The sequence below is a fragment of the Mustela nivalis genome (genome assembly GCF_964662115.1).
Source record: "Mustela nivalis genome assembly, chromosome: 6".
In the NCBI taxonomy this organism is placed as follows: domain Eukaryota; kingdom Metazoa; phylum Chordata; class Mammalia; order Carnivora; family Mustelidae; genus Mustela; species Mustela nivalis.
In genome coordinates, this window is record NC_139025.1 from 133,791,920 (window position 1) to 133,805,072 (window position 13,153).

Consider the following 13,153-nt stretch of genomic DNA (forward strand, 5'->3'; position numbering starts at 1 on the left):
TAGTTGTTGCCTTAAGACATTTTGAAGGAATGCACTAAGGTAGATAGATAGATAAATGTCCTTGTCTCTACTCTTATTCCTTATTTCGAATAACCTGGAATTCTCAAAAGGAATCTGGCAAAAGTATATAGTCTATCCATGACCCCCCTCATGTAGTTGTTTTCAGCCTTCATGCTCTCCATCATCTAAGAGCTTCCCCTGAAATGTGGGTAAAAATAACTCCGTCTTCAATTTGGGTCTCAGCCTGGAACCAGCCACTGAGATTTTCCAGACCATCCAGCTAGATTCCAAGGATGTCATGTGCATGTGATTCCCAGGGTCTGGGCTCTTCCACAGATATGGCACAGACATCTCCACCTTATGCCTCTTCAGTTCTGGCTCTATCTCTTGCCAATGTTAATGACCATGACTAAGAATTATTCCCACCCACATGATGAGGGATCCCCCCTCCCCCAAAGCAACTTGGAAAAGGCTTAACTCCCATTCATTCCACCTAAACACATATCTGAAATGACCAGTGTCCTTGTCCCTAGAATCATTATCATCTATTTAAGTACAAGGACCACAATTACTGCATTCTGAACATCAGTGAGAGGTAGTATAGCCCATTAGTTAAACACATGGACTCCAAAGCCTGATGGTCTGGGTTAATATCCCAGCTGGGCTTAAAAGCATATGAGCTCTGACACTCTCTTTAACCTCTATGGGTTCATTTTTCTCATCTTTACAAAGAAGGCAATAACTGGTACCTACATCAGCAGGTATTGGTGAGGACTAGATGAGGTAACATTTCCAAGAGGCTTTAGACAGCACTAGACACACAGTAAGCACCGAAACGTGAGCTCTTAAAGATCCCTAGAGGTGAAAGTCTGTGTCTGAAAATGGCCATGTGCAGGTCTATGAAACACCATGTGTAATTACAAATCCATTCACAGGGAAATACCCAGATGTGCTTCTTCTAAGCATGATTTTTAGTTACCCTTGGCCTCTGTCAATAAAGTGACATCTCCTATTAATTTGTTTTCCCATTGGAAAAGTTGAGAATAGGGACTCTGAGCAGAAAAAAGAAAATATATACATATTTAATTTATAATGAGTCAAGCTCAGAAAATGCCACAAAGTAAAATATCTAGAAAATCTGGAGGAAAGAGAAAGACTCAAGAGACAAAAATGAGCAAGATATCCTGTTGTCTAACAAAACAGAAATCAAGCCTATAGACACATGCTTCGGAATGGCTCAACCCCTCTGAAAAAATCCAAATTTAATTTCTTACAACAATGAACTCAAGGTTGTAGGCAACATTCGCATAGCATGTTCCAGTGAATTAAAAACACTCTTCTCCGAGTGTTGGGAAGGAGTACAGTCCCCTGGGTAAGTGGAGAGGGTATTAATCCCAGGGTGGAGGGGCTTATGCCTGGACAGTCTAATAGATAAATTCCCCCCATGTTTGTCCACCCACTTCTGACCAGACACCATGTGGACTTCTATCTTTATAGGCCACTTGTCTTTAACCCTGCTTTCAACATAAGATATATGAATATATCCTATCCGCACCCATAGGAATCCTTAGAAAACGTATGCTTTGCTTACGTCTTAAAGTGAACAGCCACAGTACACTCAACACGATCGTACAAGGTTCATGTTGTGTCTCATCTGAAAATAGAAACACTGACATGACATTAATAGGCTACTTTATATTATCTGACAAAACATAAGAAAAAAAAAATCCTATAGTTTTGCTCTTAGCTTGTGCTGCTGGAGTCACTTCCAGGACCTTGAGAGGAAGACATAGCCCCACTGAGAACTGGCCCACCAGAAACACTTCTTTATCCACCTGTGCTGTGAGCCCTCAGGCACTATGGATCCTTCTTTAGAATACAGAAAGGCCTTCAAATGCAGTCCTATTACGTAGTAAAACCTTGGCCTGAGACTTTGCTTTAAATCACCACAAAATTCTTCGGCTCCTACAGCGAGCGCCAAGACAAGTGGGCGAAGCTTCAATGGTCGCACGGATGAATAAGGACCAGTAACAGCACCTTGTGCCTGGTGGGTCATAGGAGAGACTCAGGCTGTAGCCCTGAAGACAAACCCAGTGCTCTCCACAGGGCAGCAAGGAAAAGAAGCAGGGCTTTGGCATCACAGGAGCCCTTCCTTTCTCTGGCCCAGGTCACCTGAGGACCCAACACTTTGCAGAAAGATAACCCTTAATGGGGTTCCTCAGAGTCAGGGACACAGTACCACAGCCAGTGGTGGCCCTGAAGGATGAAACTAACCATCTGTACACCCTACAGGAGGCTAACATCAGAAGTAGGTAGGCAGGAGGTCGAAAAGCAAAAAGTTCTCTCCACAAATGAAGACTTGGATACCCATGGTCTTAAAATATAATAAGGGAGACTAATATACATACTTTCTTTTATTCTGAAAGTACCTTTTCTTTATATGCTCTTACTTTAGGAACAGACTTTTGGAATGACCATGATGATAACAGTCGCAAAAGCAGTCTCTAGTAACATAACCCTTCATCTGCTCAGGGAGGGGCGAAACCACCTCTCTCTGTATCCGTAGTATCTCTGAGATCTGCCAAGGCTGGTCCAAGTAGACACGAGATAAACGTTCGGACACGGGATTTCAAATCAAACCTGGAAATGGATACCTTGAAGGGAGCACTCCTCATTCTAGTACCTCCAGAGAAAAGGTGCACGCACGTTGCGTTCCTGGTTGACTGCACTTTCTCAGTGACGTCCAGTGGGAAACATCCCCCAGTAAACACACACACAGAGACAATGGAGACTCTCCCAAACCCATGTATCCTTGCAACATCATACTGTGGAGAACCAAAGAGGAGAGCCTTTATATGGATAATGGAAGAGCCTTTATCTTCAATTTTGGGGCCACAGTGATTTGAAAGGATGAAGCGGCCACTGCAGTCTGCTAGCCTAAGAATGTGTTTCCCGGCGTAGTGCCCCCCAGGACGGACATGTGCCGGGACTGGGCGGTGGACCCACTGCCCATGCCCCCTTCCCATTGAGAAGTCCCCTCGAGTAGACGACCTATTTCTATTCATTTGTTCTAATCTTTCTTCAGATCAGGCCAGCAGCCCATTAATCATTTCTGTCATTCCTTTACAGAAGTCTGTGCAATGGAGCTCTGTTTTTCTAAAAATCACAGGGCCAGAAATTAAGCTCAAGAAAGAGGAAATCCTTTCCTCCTCAAAGGGGCTGGCTGCAGTGCTGACTGGAAGAAGCCACCGATGGTGTTGACTTTCCTCCTGTGCCCAGAATCACAAGAGAACATTCTGTGGAAAGTTTTGAAGAGAATTCAGGTGGGAAGTGCAGGTGGGGAGGCTGAGGAGGACGCCAACACGAAGTCCCCAGCTGAGGAGAACATTGAAAGAAAGGGAAGCAGATGAATAAATGCCAGACCAAGACAGATACGGATTAACAGCACTCTTATTTATGTTTTTATTAAGGCCAGTCGTTTTTAGCAGCTTCAGACCAAAGAAGAAGTATATTAAAAGTCCAGGTCACAGCCCTCATAGGCCCTCTACATCTTGAGGCAACGAAAATCTAAAATTAATGAAGCCAAACAGAACGTTCTCCACGGCAAAGAAAAAGTCTCTTGTGGAGCTGATATAGTGTGTTTGTGATATGTGTAATAAGGAATAAAGATGGGAATGACCTTGAACGCACTGATATCTTAGGCTGATTTAAAGAAAAAAAAATTAAAGATTGTATTTATTTATTTATTTGACAGAGAGACAGTGAGAGCGGGAACACAAAGCAGGGGGGGTGGGAGAAGCAGACTCCCCGCTGAGCAGGCAGCCCAATGCGGGCCTTGATCCCTGGACGCTGGGATCATGACCTAAGCTGAAGGCAGATGTTTAATGACTGAGCCACCCAAGCGTCCTTAATTTTTTTTTTTTTTAAATGAAGATGTGCCTATGAGGTTGGAGAAAGCATGGACAATTAAAAAAAAGAAGAAGAAGAAAAACAGAGGCAGAAGATTCATGATTTACCGAAGATCCTGACTCAGAACCACTCACACATCCTGTTAGACCTTATTGTGATCTTTGCAAAAATACAAAGGTTAACAGCATGATTAAAAAAAAGGGGGGGGGCAAGATTAGCAGTTGGGAGATATTTGGTGTCTCTTTCCATGTCTGACACTACCAATCTCTTCAAGAACAAGTCCTTTTTACAAATGGCAGAGGGTGCCCGGAGGCCTAAGTTGAGGGCATGGCACCAACTTTCAAGTCGTTAAAAGAGTCCTGGGCTCTCAGAGGTTAACTTAGGTGGTTCTGAGAACGCTTGCAGCTCTTGCAAGAAGATTTTGTGGTTTTATTTCACTCCTAAGGATGGTTCACCAGAGAGAAGGAAGAATGCTCTGACTTACATTAGTCACTCCCTTCTGTGGTGTTGGGTCACCTTGTCATGTGACTCAAGTAGTTTGATAAAAATCAATGTTTTTATATCAAAGTCTGTGAAGATTTACTTAAATTATAAACAAGCAATTTCATCATGTGAGTCTTCAACCATCACTTTTTTCACAAAACACTGGCACTCACTGGGACAGAGGGAGAGAAATAGTAACAATGGAGGGACTACAGGGACACAGTTAATATAAAAACCACCCTGAATAAAGATACCTTTTTGAGTGGAAAAAAACATTTTACAAAAATATAGAATTGAGGTCTGTAAACTTACTGAGAGATAGTGTCTGAGGAAGCTTTGGGTAACTGAAGGGATTTCCAAGGGCAAATCTGCTGTACGTACAGTCTTAGACATCTATTTAGTCACCTACACTGTAGTATATTTCAGAAAGATACACAGATGGATATCATTTATATTTTGAAGTTTCCTTACAGGTGTGAACTTCGGCTGCATTCAATGTGTAGAATCCTGCATCATGTGTGTAAAATAAAACTCATCTGTGTTTGGATTTGAGACTCAAACACAAATAATTTGAACATAAAATCGAGGCTTACCACGAATGCAACGGCACTTCTCCCCGTGGATTCCCACTGGAAGCAGCTTTTAAGGAACTGTATTGTATTCCACATTGCCATGGTGATTCTTTTCACACGGTCTATATCCCTCGATAAGATCTAATAAAAAGAATGGAAAATAAGGAACGAGATTGAAATACTCTAAATATTCTCTTTAGATCAGGCGGCTCCGTCATTTAAGTTATAGTCTGCATAGCTGCCAATTCAAAAAAAAAAAAAAATAGGAAAAATTCCTCATGCTTTTTCTAAAATTCTTCCTAAAACACCATCATCCACAGAAGGAAAAAAATACAATGCACTTTGTAGCTCTTTTGATGGAGAGTAGCCTGTTTCAATAATATTCAGGACAAAACCGAGCTGGCAAAAGCTACGGAAGCAAGGCATTTGGGGTGTATGCGTGTGTGTATGTGTCTTTGTGTGTGTGTATGTGAGAGAGAGAGAGAGAGAGAGAGAGAGCTTATTAGTTTAGAAGGAAATGGATGGATTTTTGTAGAAACTAGATGTACAAGTATTCTAGCTCATAGAATCTAGAAGGAAAAGACTACAGGAAAGTCTAATTCTGGGAGGAGAATCCAGCTCTCCCAACACTTAGCTGTGCAGCCTCCAACCAGTTTCCTAACCTCTCTGGTCCTATAGGATGGGGTTGATCTTAGTATTCACCTTGTGGACACTTTGAAAGGTGCCTGCCATGGGTAAGGATCTCAAGTACCTGCATCATAATTCAACATAAGCTCAAAGTGTGTAAAAATCTGGAGACATGCTGAGGTGAAAGACATGTGGGGAAGGTCCTAACAGACCGGAGGATCTCAGCCCTAAATCCCCTGGAGCTCTCAGAGCCCAAAGCCACCCCCTGCGGAGGTCGTGCTTGGCAAAGTAAATGTCCTTTCTCCCAGTTGTAGGCAGATTCATTTCAACTTGTTTGCAAAGCAGCCAGCCCAGGGACTCCAACCGCAGGTTTTAACTTTCAAGAAAATAGGGCACAAGGCAGTAGTAATAATAATAATAATAATAAAAATAATAAAAGACGTTTACTCAGATGACACCGAATAAATATTACACTCAATGTTATGGCAGACCAAAACAAAACACGGGGATGCTCCCTTCAGAAGACATTCCAGGCCTTTCCCAAGTGTGCCCAGAAGTTCATGGGAAACAAAAGGGTGAGGAGATGCGTTTATATTTAAGGGCTTTATGTCATCCACAGCTGCTCACCCCACAGGAAGTGGTGGAAGTAATAAACACTTTAAAAAGGGGACACTTTGTTCTTTGTTACACAACTGAGGAGGGACAATAGGTACTGAGTGAAATCCTGGGCTGCTTCAGAGTAAGACAGGGAGGGACTCTGAAAAGAAATATAAAGGTCATGTTAAAAAAATGCAAAACGTCCCCTACTGGGCCCTGATCATCCCTTTTTGTTAAACCGATGAGAGGGGGATTAAGGGAAACCAGCAGAGGGAGAGAGTTGACCCAGAATGCGGTAAAATGCCAACACATTCCAAATGTGTAGACAGTACAAAAATGGTAGGAGCATCATGAGGGATCTTGAGGCTAGAGAACCCTAAGATCCACTGGGCTGAGGCAGTTAAGGCCTCCCTGGGCAGAGCACCTCCCTGTGACCTTGACAGGACAGAGGCGGAAAGGGCCTTAACTGATTGAGGCTAGCAGGGTGAGCTGAGTCAGTCTACAGGGGCTGCTGGCACTAGGAATGTTCCTTGACAGAATGACACAGGAGATGAACGGAGGGCTGACACCTTCTCCTTCATCCAACATTTAGTTTTCAGTCCGTCCCTTCTTATCCTGCTGACTGAGGTCCTTGTTCTGGGACAGACGGGGAGAGGCCTGGGGAGAGGCCGAGGAAGGAGTGGAGATGGGGAGAAGCTGAGAGAATTGGGGGGTGGGGGAGAGAAGGAGGGAGAAAGGGAAGGAGAGGGACATGGGGGGGCAGAGAGAGAAAGGGAGGGGGAAGGGGGAGGAGGAGAAGGAAGGGAGGGGAGGGGTGAGGAGGAGAGAGATGCTAAGTGAGGACAAATAAGCACTTCCGGTGCTGAGTGTATCAGGGCCCCTTTAAAGGGTACCCACCTACCTTCTTGGACAGCTTGCGGGTATCTTCAACAAAGCGCTTTTCTTTGGGAGTAAAAGTCCTAATACTTGCTTTGACCTAGAAAGACATCATTGTTTAGAAAAAAAAAAAAAAGAGAGAGAGCATTTAAATGGACTTCATTCTTCTCTTTTTCTTGTTAATGACTGGGAAGAATGTGGAAACCAATATCTTCTGACCCTCAGGCCTTTGGCAGGGAGCTGAGGTGACAGAGGACACCCCTTAATGTGTTCTTGGGGATCTCATTTCCCCAGCACACTGGGGTAGGTCAGACTGGATCCAGGGGAACGCCAAGACTGTTGCAACCACTTTGCAAATCAGTGGAGGTATTTTAAAACCCCTGCGCTGGTTGAGTTCAGGAGGCTCTAGAACCAGTTTCAAAGCAATAAAACTGCCTTCCCGTCAAGGTTTTGAACAATTTCACCTTGTCTGTGAAAATCAGTTTCCTGCTTTTAAGAACATCTTTCCACAGAGAATCCCATTTCCTCTCAATTCTATGGAAAAATAAGTAGATGAGTCGTGTGAGACCCATTTTGTGGGGGATAAACTGAGGCTCAGAGAGATTTTCTGGCTTGTCCCAATCACTGTACTGAGGAAAAGCTCAAAGAATAAAATTCAAGTCCCTCTCCACTCCACTGGATGGACAACTGGGAAATGGCACTAACATATTTTCTCGATAATGCTCTCTTCCCTAAAACTTGGGTTTTACCTGTGTACACAGACTACGTATACAAGTGTGGCCAGAAGAAAACAGGAAATGCAGGGTCACGGACAGTAAAAGATGCCCAGAGGATTTCCTCGAAGGGAAAGCGAACTCAATGGTAATGGTAAGGATGTAACATCACCATCTCCATACTGGAGGCTAAAAATATAATAATGTCCCTGCCGTTGATTTTATGAATAATTCCTTAAATATACTGCAGAGTGTATTTACTCCTATACAGAGTAGCATAGGAATCACCGCAGAATCAGAAAGACATGGATCTGTATGCTGACTCACCCATTTATGAGTAAATCAGCTCTCGTATTTAATTCCATTGGCTCATCATAAAATGGCATTAACGATACCTATTTACCAGGTTTATTGGGAGGATTAAATGCAATAATGTCAGAGCCTGGCCCATTGTAGGTGGCCACTAAATGGCAGCCATTCTTATAAATACCATAAAAACTCCATTACCCTACATTCATTTATACCGCTAACTGGATTAACCCGCGTGCTCCTTTGCCTTTCTGGAACCGGCGGCTGATACCACGGCATATGCACGGTCACAGCTAAGTAGGCCACATCTCTGCATGCGAAGGAATCTCCTCTCCCAACAATCAAATCACATGCCCACCGAGAATCAGCTGTGTTAACTCCCAATCTGGTTTCTGCCGGTTTTGCCCATTATTATAATTCCATATTTTAATCAAGTATCCTATAAATCATTGAAATCCAAGCATGGACCCCAAGACTTGAAATCTGGGTCGCTCTAGAAAGCCTTGATAAAGGTCAGTCCCTAAAAAGATAATGAGGTAATGATTTTATGGGGAAAAAACAGTCTGGAAAATTCTATACTCAGATTGTTTTGGATCTTTAAATTAGATGTCCACTTAAAATAAAAAAACAATACTAAAAGTAGATATTATTATCGATGTTATGAGTGTATTTATGCAAGGAACGGGTTACAAAACTAAACATAATAAATCCATGCTATAAAAAACAGATTTTATGCCCATAGCTAAAGATGGGCAAAAGATTATCTACATATTTTATAATAAACTCAAGATTGAAGAGAGGTTTTAAAAACTCCTCCTTCAACTGTAGTTTCCAAATGAGTAACTACTTCTCTTGATAGTGTTGGATAGCAAGACATCTACCGTAACAATGAAATAACACGTCAGGAGGTTGAAAATACCTACCTCTGTCTGACTGCCAGCTGTGACCTTCAAGATTACTGGAAATAAAGCTGACAAATTTCTCTTTTTCTTTTCTTTTTTTTTTTTTTTTACTTTTTTGTTTTGTTTTGTTTTTCCTTGACATTTGGATGTCCTGGGAATTAAATACCATCATTTCTACTGACTCAAGGGGATTAATACCAGTCAAAAACTGGATTGTCCCGCACTGCTTCTAGAGTCGAAGTTCAAAACCCTCTACTCTTTCTCTAGTGGCAACATGTCTGAAACATTTTACTTGGATTTGAGATTTGAGTCTCACCAGGCTGGTCATCTTTTACTTTAGGTAGAGAGAAGCTGGGAGGTATGTTTGGTCCAGCTAGACTCACCGGGTTATATATGAGGTCCATTTCCAAGTAAATAGCTCCTTTAAAAGCTTGTTCTAAATCTTTATTCTTCAACACGTAGCAATTTGGTTGTCCATCTCGAATCTGTCATAAACAACAGATAAAATACCAAATTTCTAGGGGGCTTAAACTGGCAAAGCTGAGACCGTACAAAGCACACACAGATGAAACAGATATACAGCAAATATTAAACCCATCATACATCAACTTTAAATTCTAGAATGCTATTAAACTGGTAAGAGGATAAAGTAACAATCAACAGGGTAAAACTGGGTTATTAAAGGAAAATCAGTGGTACAAATTTTTAGTAGCTCTACATGGGCTTTCCTTCAAAAATCCCAGAGGTTATACATTTTCATTTATTAAACATGATAAATATTCTACAAAATTCCTGGCCAGTACTTCTCAAGATTGCCAAGGTCATGGGAAAAAGGAAAGAGTCGGAAGCTGTCACAGTTCAGAAGACAGAAGGAGATAAGATGATTAAGTGCGATGTGGTAGCCTGGCTTGGATTCCAGAACAGAAAAAAAAAGACATTAGTGGAAAAACTGGTAATATCCAAATAAAGACTGAAGTTTAGTTAACGGTAATGCCCAATGTCCGTTTTCTTTTTTTAGTTTTGACAAATGTACCATGGCAATGTGAAGAGTTAACGTTGGGGGAAACAAGGTGAGGGGTATATAGGAACTCTAGATTATCCCTGCAACTTTCCTATAAACCTAAAATTATCCCAAAATAAAGAGGTAATTAAAATGTTTTTAAGAAAGGAATAAAGGAACTAATTTTAAGAAAACAGTGTTTCACAGCCATGGAGCAATGCAAATTGAACCCAGGAGCGTAGCTGAAGGTGAGGTCAACATCCAAAGATATTTACAGTACACAAACACTGAGAAGTTTTCAAAATAAGTAAGTTCCTCTGATAGCTTCTCTCAGCCAGCAGGTCACATCACTTTCACATCCTAATCTGCCCGTGGACCCCCATGCGTAAGGCATCCCAGAAAAATAACTCCTGTACCATTTTAGAAACAATGTGGGTCCCCTCAAAGTGTTCTCTTTTCAGATTTGAGAGCAGCCATGCTTTTATGAGTTCACAGCTCTCTATGTATTGATTAAACTTTTGTTACTTATAAGAAGCACCCTTGTTAACTCCCAAAGGACATCGGCAAAACTTGAACTGATCAAAAGCTCCATTCGGGATTATAATGATTAAAGATTTGAAATAACATAGGAAATTTGAAGGCATGAAATTTGAGCCATATTTTAACTGACTATTGCTGTCACTTCAAGCATTCAGCATAAGTGTTCTTATAAACAGTGGTGGAAATGAGTTGAATAAGTCATGAGGGAAACAGAGCCATTCCACTTTACAAGGGAGAGGTCACCTTCCTTCCCAAAGTCACCCCACCTCTCAGATTGAATAGGTTTTAAACAGAAAGATGGTTTTCCTGGCCAGTGGCTTAGAGGAAGGGGGTGCCCCATAAAGACCTGGTTTCCTTCCTAAACGGTGTCCAAACAGGATTCTGAGCTTCCTCTTTTATCCACAGTCTCACTTAATAAATTGTGGGTGTTAAAGTTGAAAGAAATAAATACAAAAACAGCATGACAATTTGCCAACCTGACTTCATTCCAGTTTAGATGTGCCTCAACCCACAGTCATTATACTGTTATCTTAAAATTTCCATGATTTCTTCAGGGTGAGGAAAGGTCAACAGCTGAACATGAAGTATCAGTAGAAAAAAATAAATTTTATAGTAATTTTTTTTTTGTTTTTGATTTTTTTGGTAAACGATCTTTTCCTCTTTTTCAGTGTCCTAGTATTGTGTCAGCAAAACACAGAATCCACCCAGGGACACTAAATCCGTTATTAAAGCTAGAGATACCACATAGGCTATCGTGTTGAGTAATTCCATATAATATTATCTTAAAATTTGTCTATTTTAAGTTTACACATTTGTGAAAAGTTTGAAAAATTACAGGAAGAAAAAAACCAAAAGTCCCTATGAACTTCCAGAAATATCACAATTCCTTCCCCCGCATAGAAATTAGAAAGGAATTTAACATGTATCCTGTCTCAATTTGTATTGAGAATTTATATTCATAAATAAGCCCTTGAAAAAAGTAATTTGAATTTTTGGCCTGCATGAAACTGTGTTTTACAACCTCATTTGGTATCTCTCAAAGTGATTTTTTTTTTTTTTTAAGATTTTATTTATTTGTCAGAGAGAGAGAGGTAGAGAGAGCGAGCACAGGCAGACAGAATGGCAGACAAAGGCAGAAGGAGAAGCCGGCTCCCTGCCGAGCAAGAAGCCTGATGTGGGACTCAATCCCAGGGCGCTGGGATCATGACCTGAGCCAAAGGCAGCTGCTTAACCAACTGAGCCACCAGCGTCCCTCTCAAAGTGATTTGATATTGTGTATATAGTATACAGATCGGCTTTTCTTTAAATTACTATATAATTTTCAAAATAGGAACTTATTTGTTAACTGTCCAATTGAACATTCGGTTGACTCCACCTTCTCTGTCTGCTATAAGGAATATCTTTGGGAAAAGAGAAAGAGGATGGGAAAGAGGAAATATCCTACTTTGTACTGGGATATGTTTAAGTTAAGAGGAGGTCCATGTACTTGAATAGTTAGTATTATAATTAAACACTGAACTATTAAACAAAAGGACTATTTTTAGAAGATTTTCATTTTTCACAGTCTTTATGTATCTGAACTTCCAGCACAAGAATACAGGAAAAAAAGTTTTGTAACATCTCAACTTGCCAAACCACATGTAAGAGTACCTATAGAACAGGAAAGGAAATCTAAGCATATTTTTCCTTTCAAGAGAATTCGATTTATCATGTATACTTAGAACACAGAAAATCACCTCTGGCCGTTTATGATTATAAAACCTCTGTTAAGTAGCAGGACAGTTAAAACACAGCCAAAAGAAAATTTAGAGCAAAGAATCTATATATACTTTCATCTTTCAGGTATGAGATAGTTACTTAAATTAAGACCGAAACTTAATTTTTAGGTCTCTGTTGATCAAAGCAAAAAGGAATGATACAATTTTCGATCTGTGACAAAGGGAGGTCTCTAAGTTCATCTGAAGAGTCTTCTTGAGTTGACATTTGGGATGATTTAGTTTCACTCCGAGATAAGGGTCATTGAATAAAATAATAGACAATGTCTTTAACCTGTTACAAGAAAATTTTTCAGATTGACTTATCACACACATTTTTGCATGCCTGCCTACTCACAGAAGAGCACAGATATTAGGCAATTGTTTGGGGAAGGTACCTCTGCAGAACAGTAATATAGATCCAATATCATTAGAAATTTAATTCAACAGTCAAGGAAATGGGCATTTTCATGTCCCTTTCTTTTCATGAACAATGTATCTATCTGAAAGCTTTTAGAAAGCACGTGCTAACAGTTAATTCCTGGGTAAATGAGCCCGCAAATGCAAGAGTACAGGAAGTCTGTTCCTGAGTAATGATTCAGGATTCTGGAGCCAGAAGACAAGTTACAGAGAAGACAGTCTGGTTTAGATTTTAATATGACCTGAAATCATCTTTAAATTATTCAATTTCTTTTTTTACTTAAAGGAATTTTAAAACTTCTTAAATATACTTTAGCATCACAAATATGATTAACTTTTTAAAAGTTGAGTGAATAAAATAATTTTTTAATCAAAAAGATACTACATTCATTTTTTAGAAGACAGGATTTTTAAAAATCTGCGTATAACAGAAGTTGGTTATATGGAACAG

The 13,153-nt window shown here is 40.5% G+C and overlaps 1 protein-coding gene across 1 annotated transcript in view; it reads right to left on the reverse strand.

Annotated features, from left to right (window-relative positions):
* The window catches only part of MCTP2 (multiple C2 and transmembrane domain containing 2), a 646,489-nt gene that overhangs the window by 71,804 nt on the left and 561,532 nt on the right, over positions 1-13,153 (reverse strand). Inside the window, 3 exon segments of the mRNA XM_082736421.1 lie at positions 4,986-5,105; positions 7,090-7,164; positions 9,372-9,473. Of these exon segments, the coding sequence (XP_082592547.1) occupies positions 4,986-5,105; positions 7,090-7,164; positions 9,372-9,473 (297 nt within the window).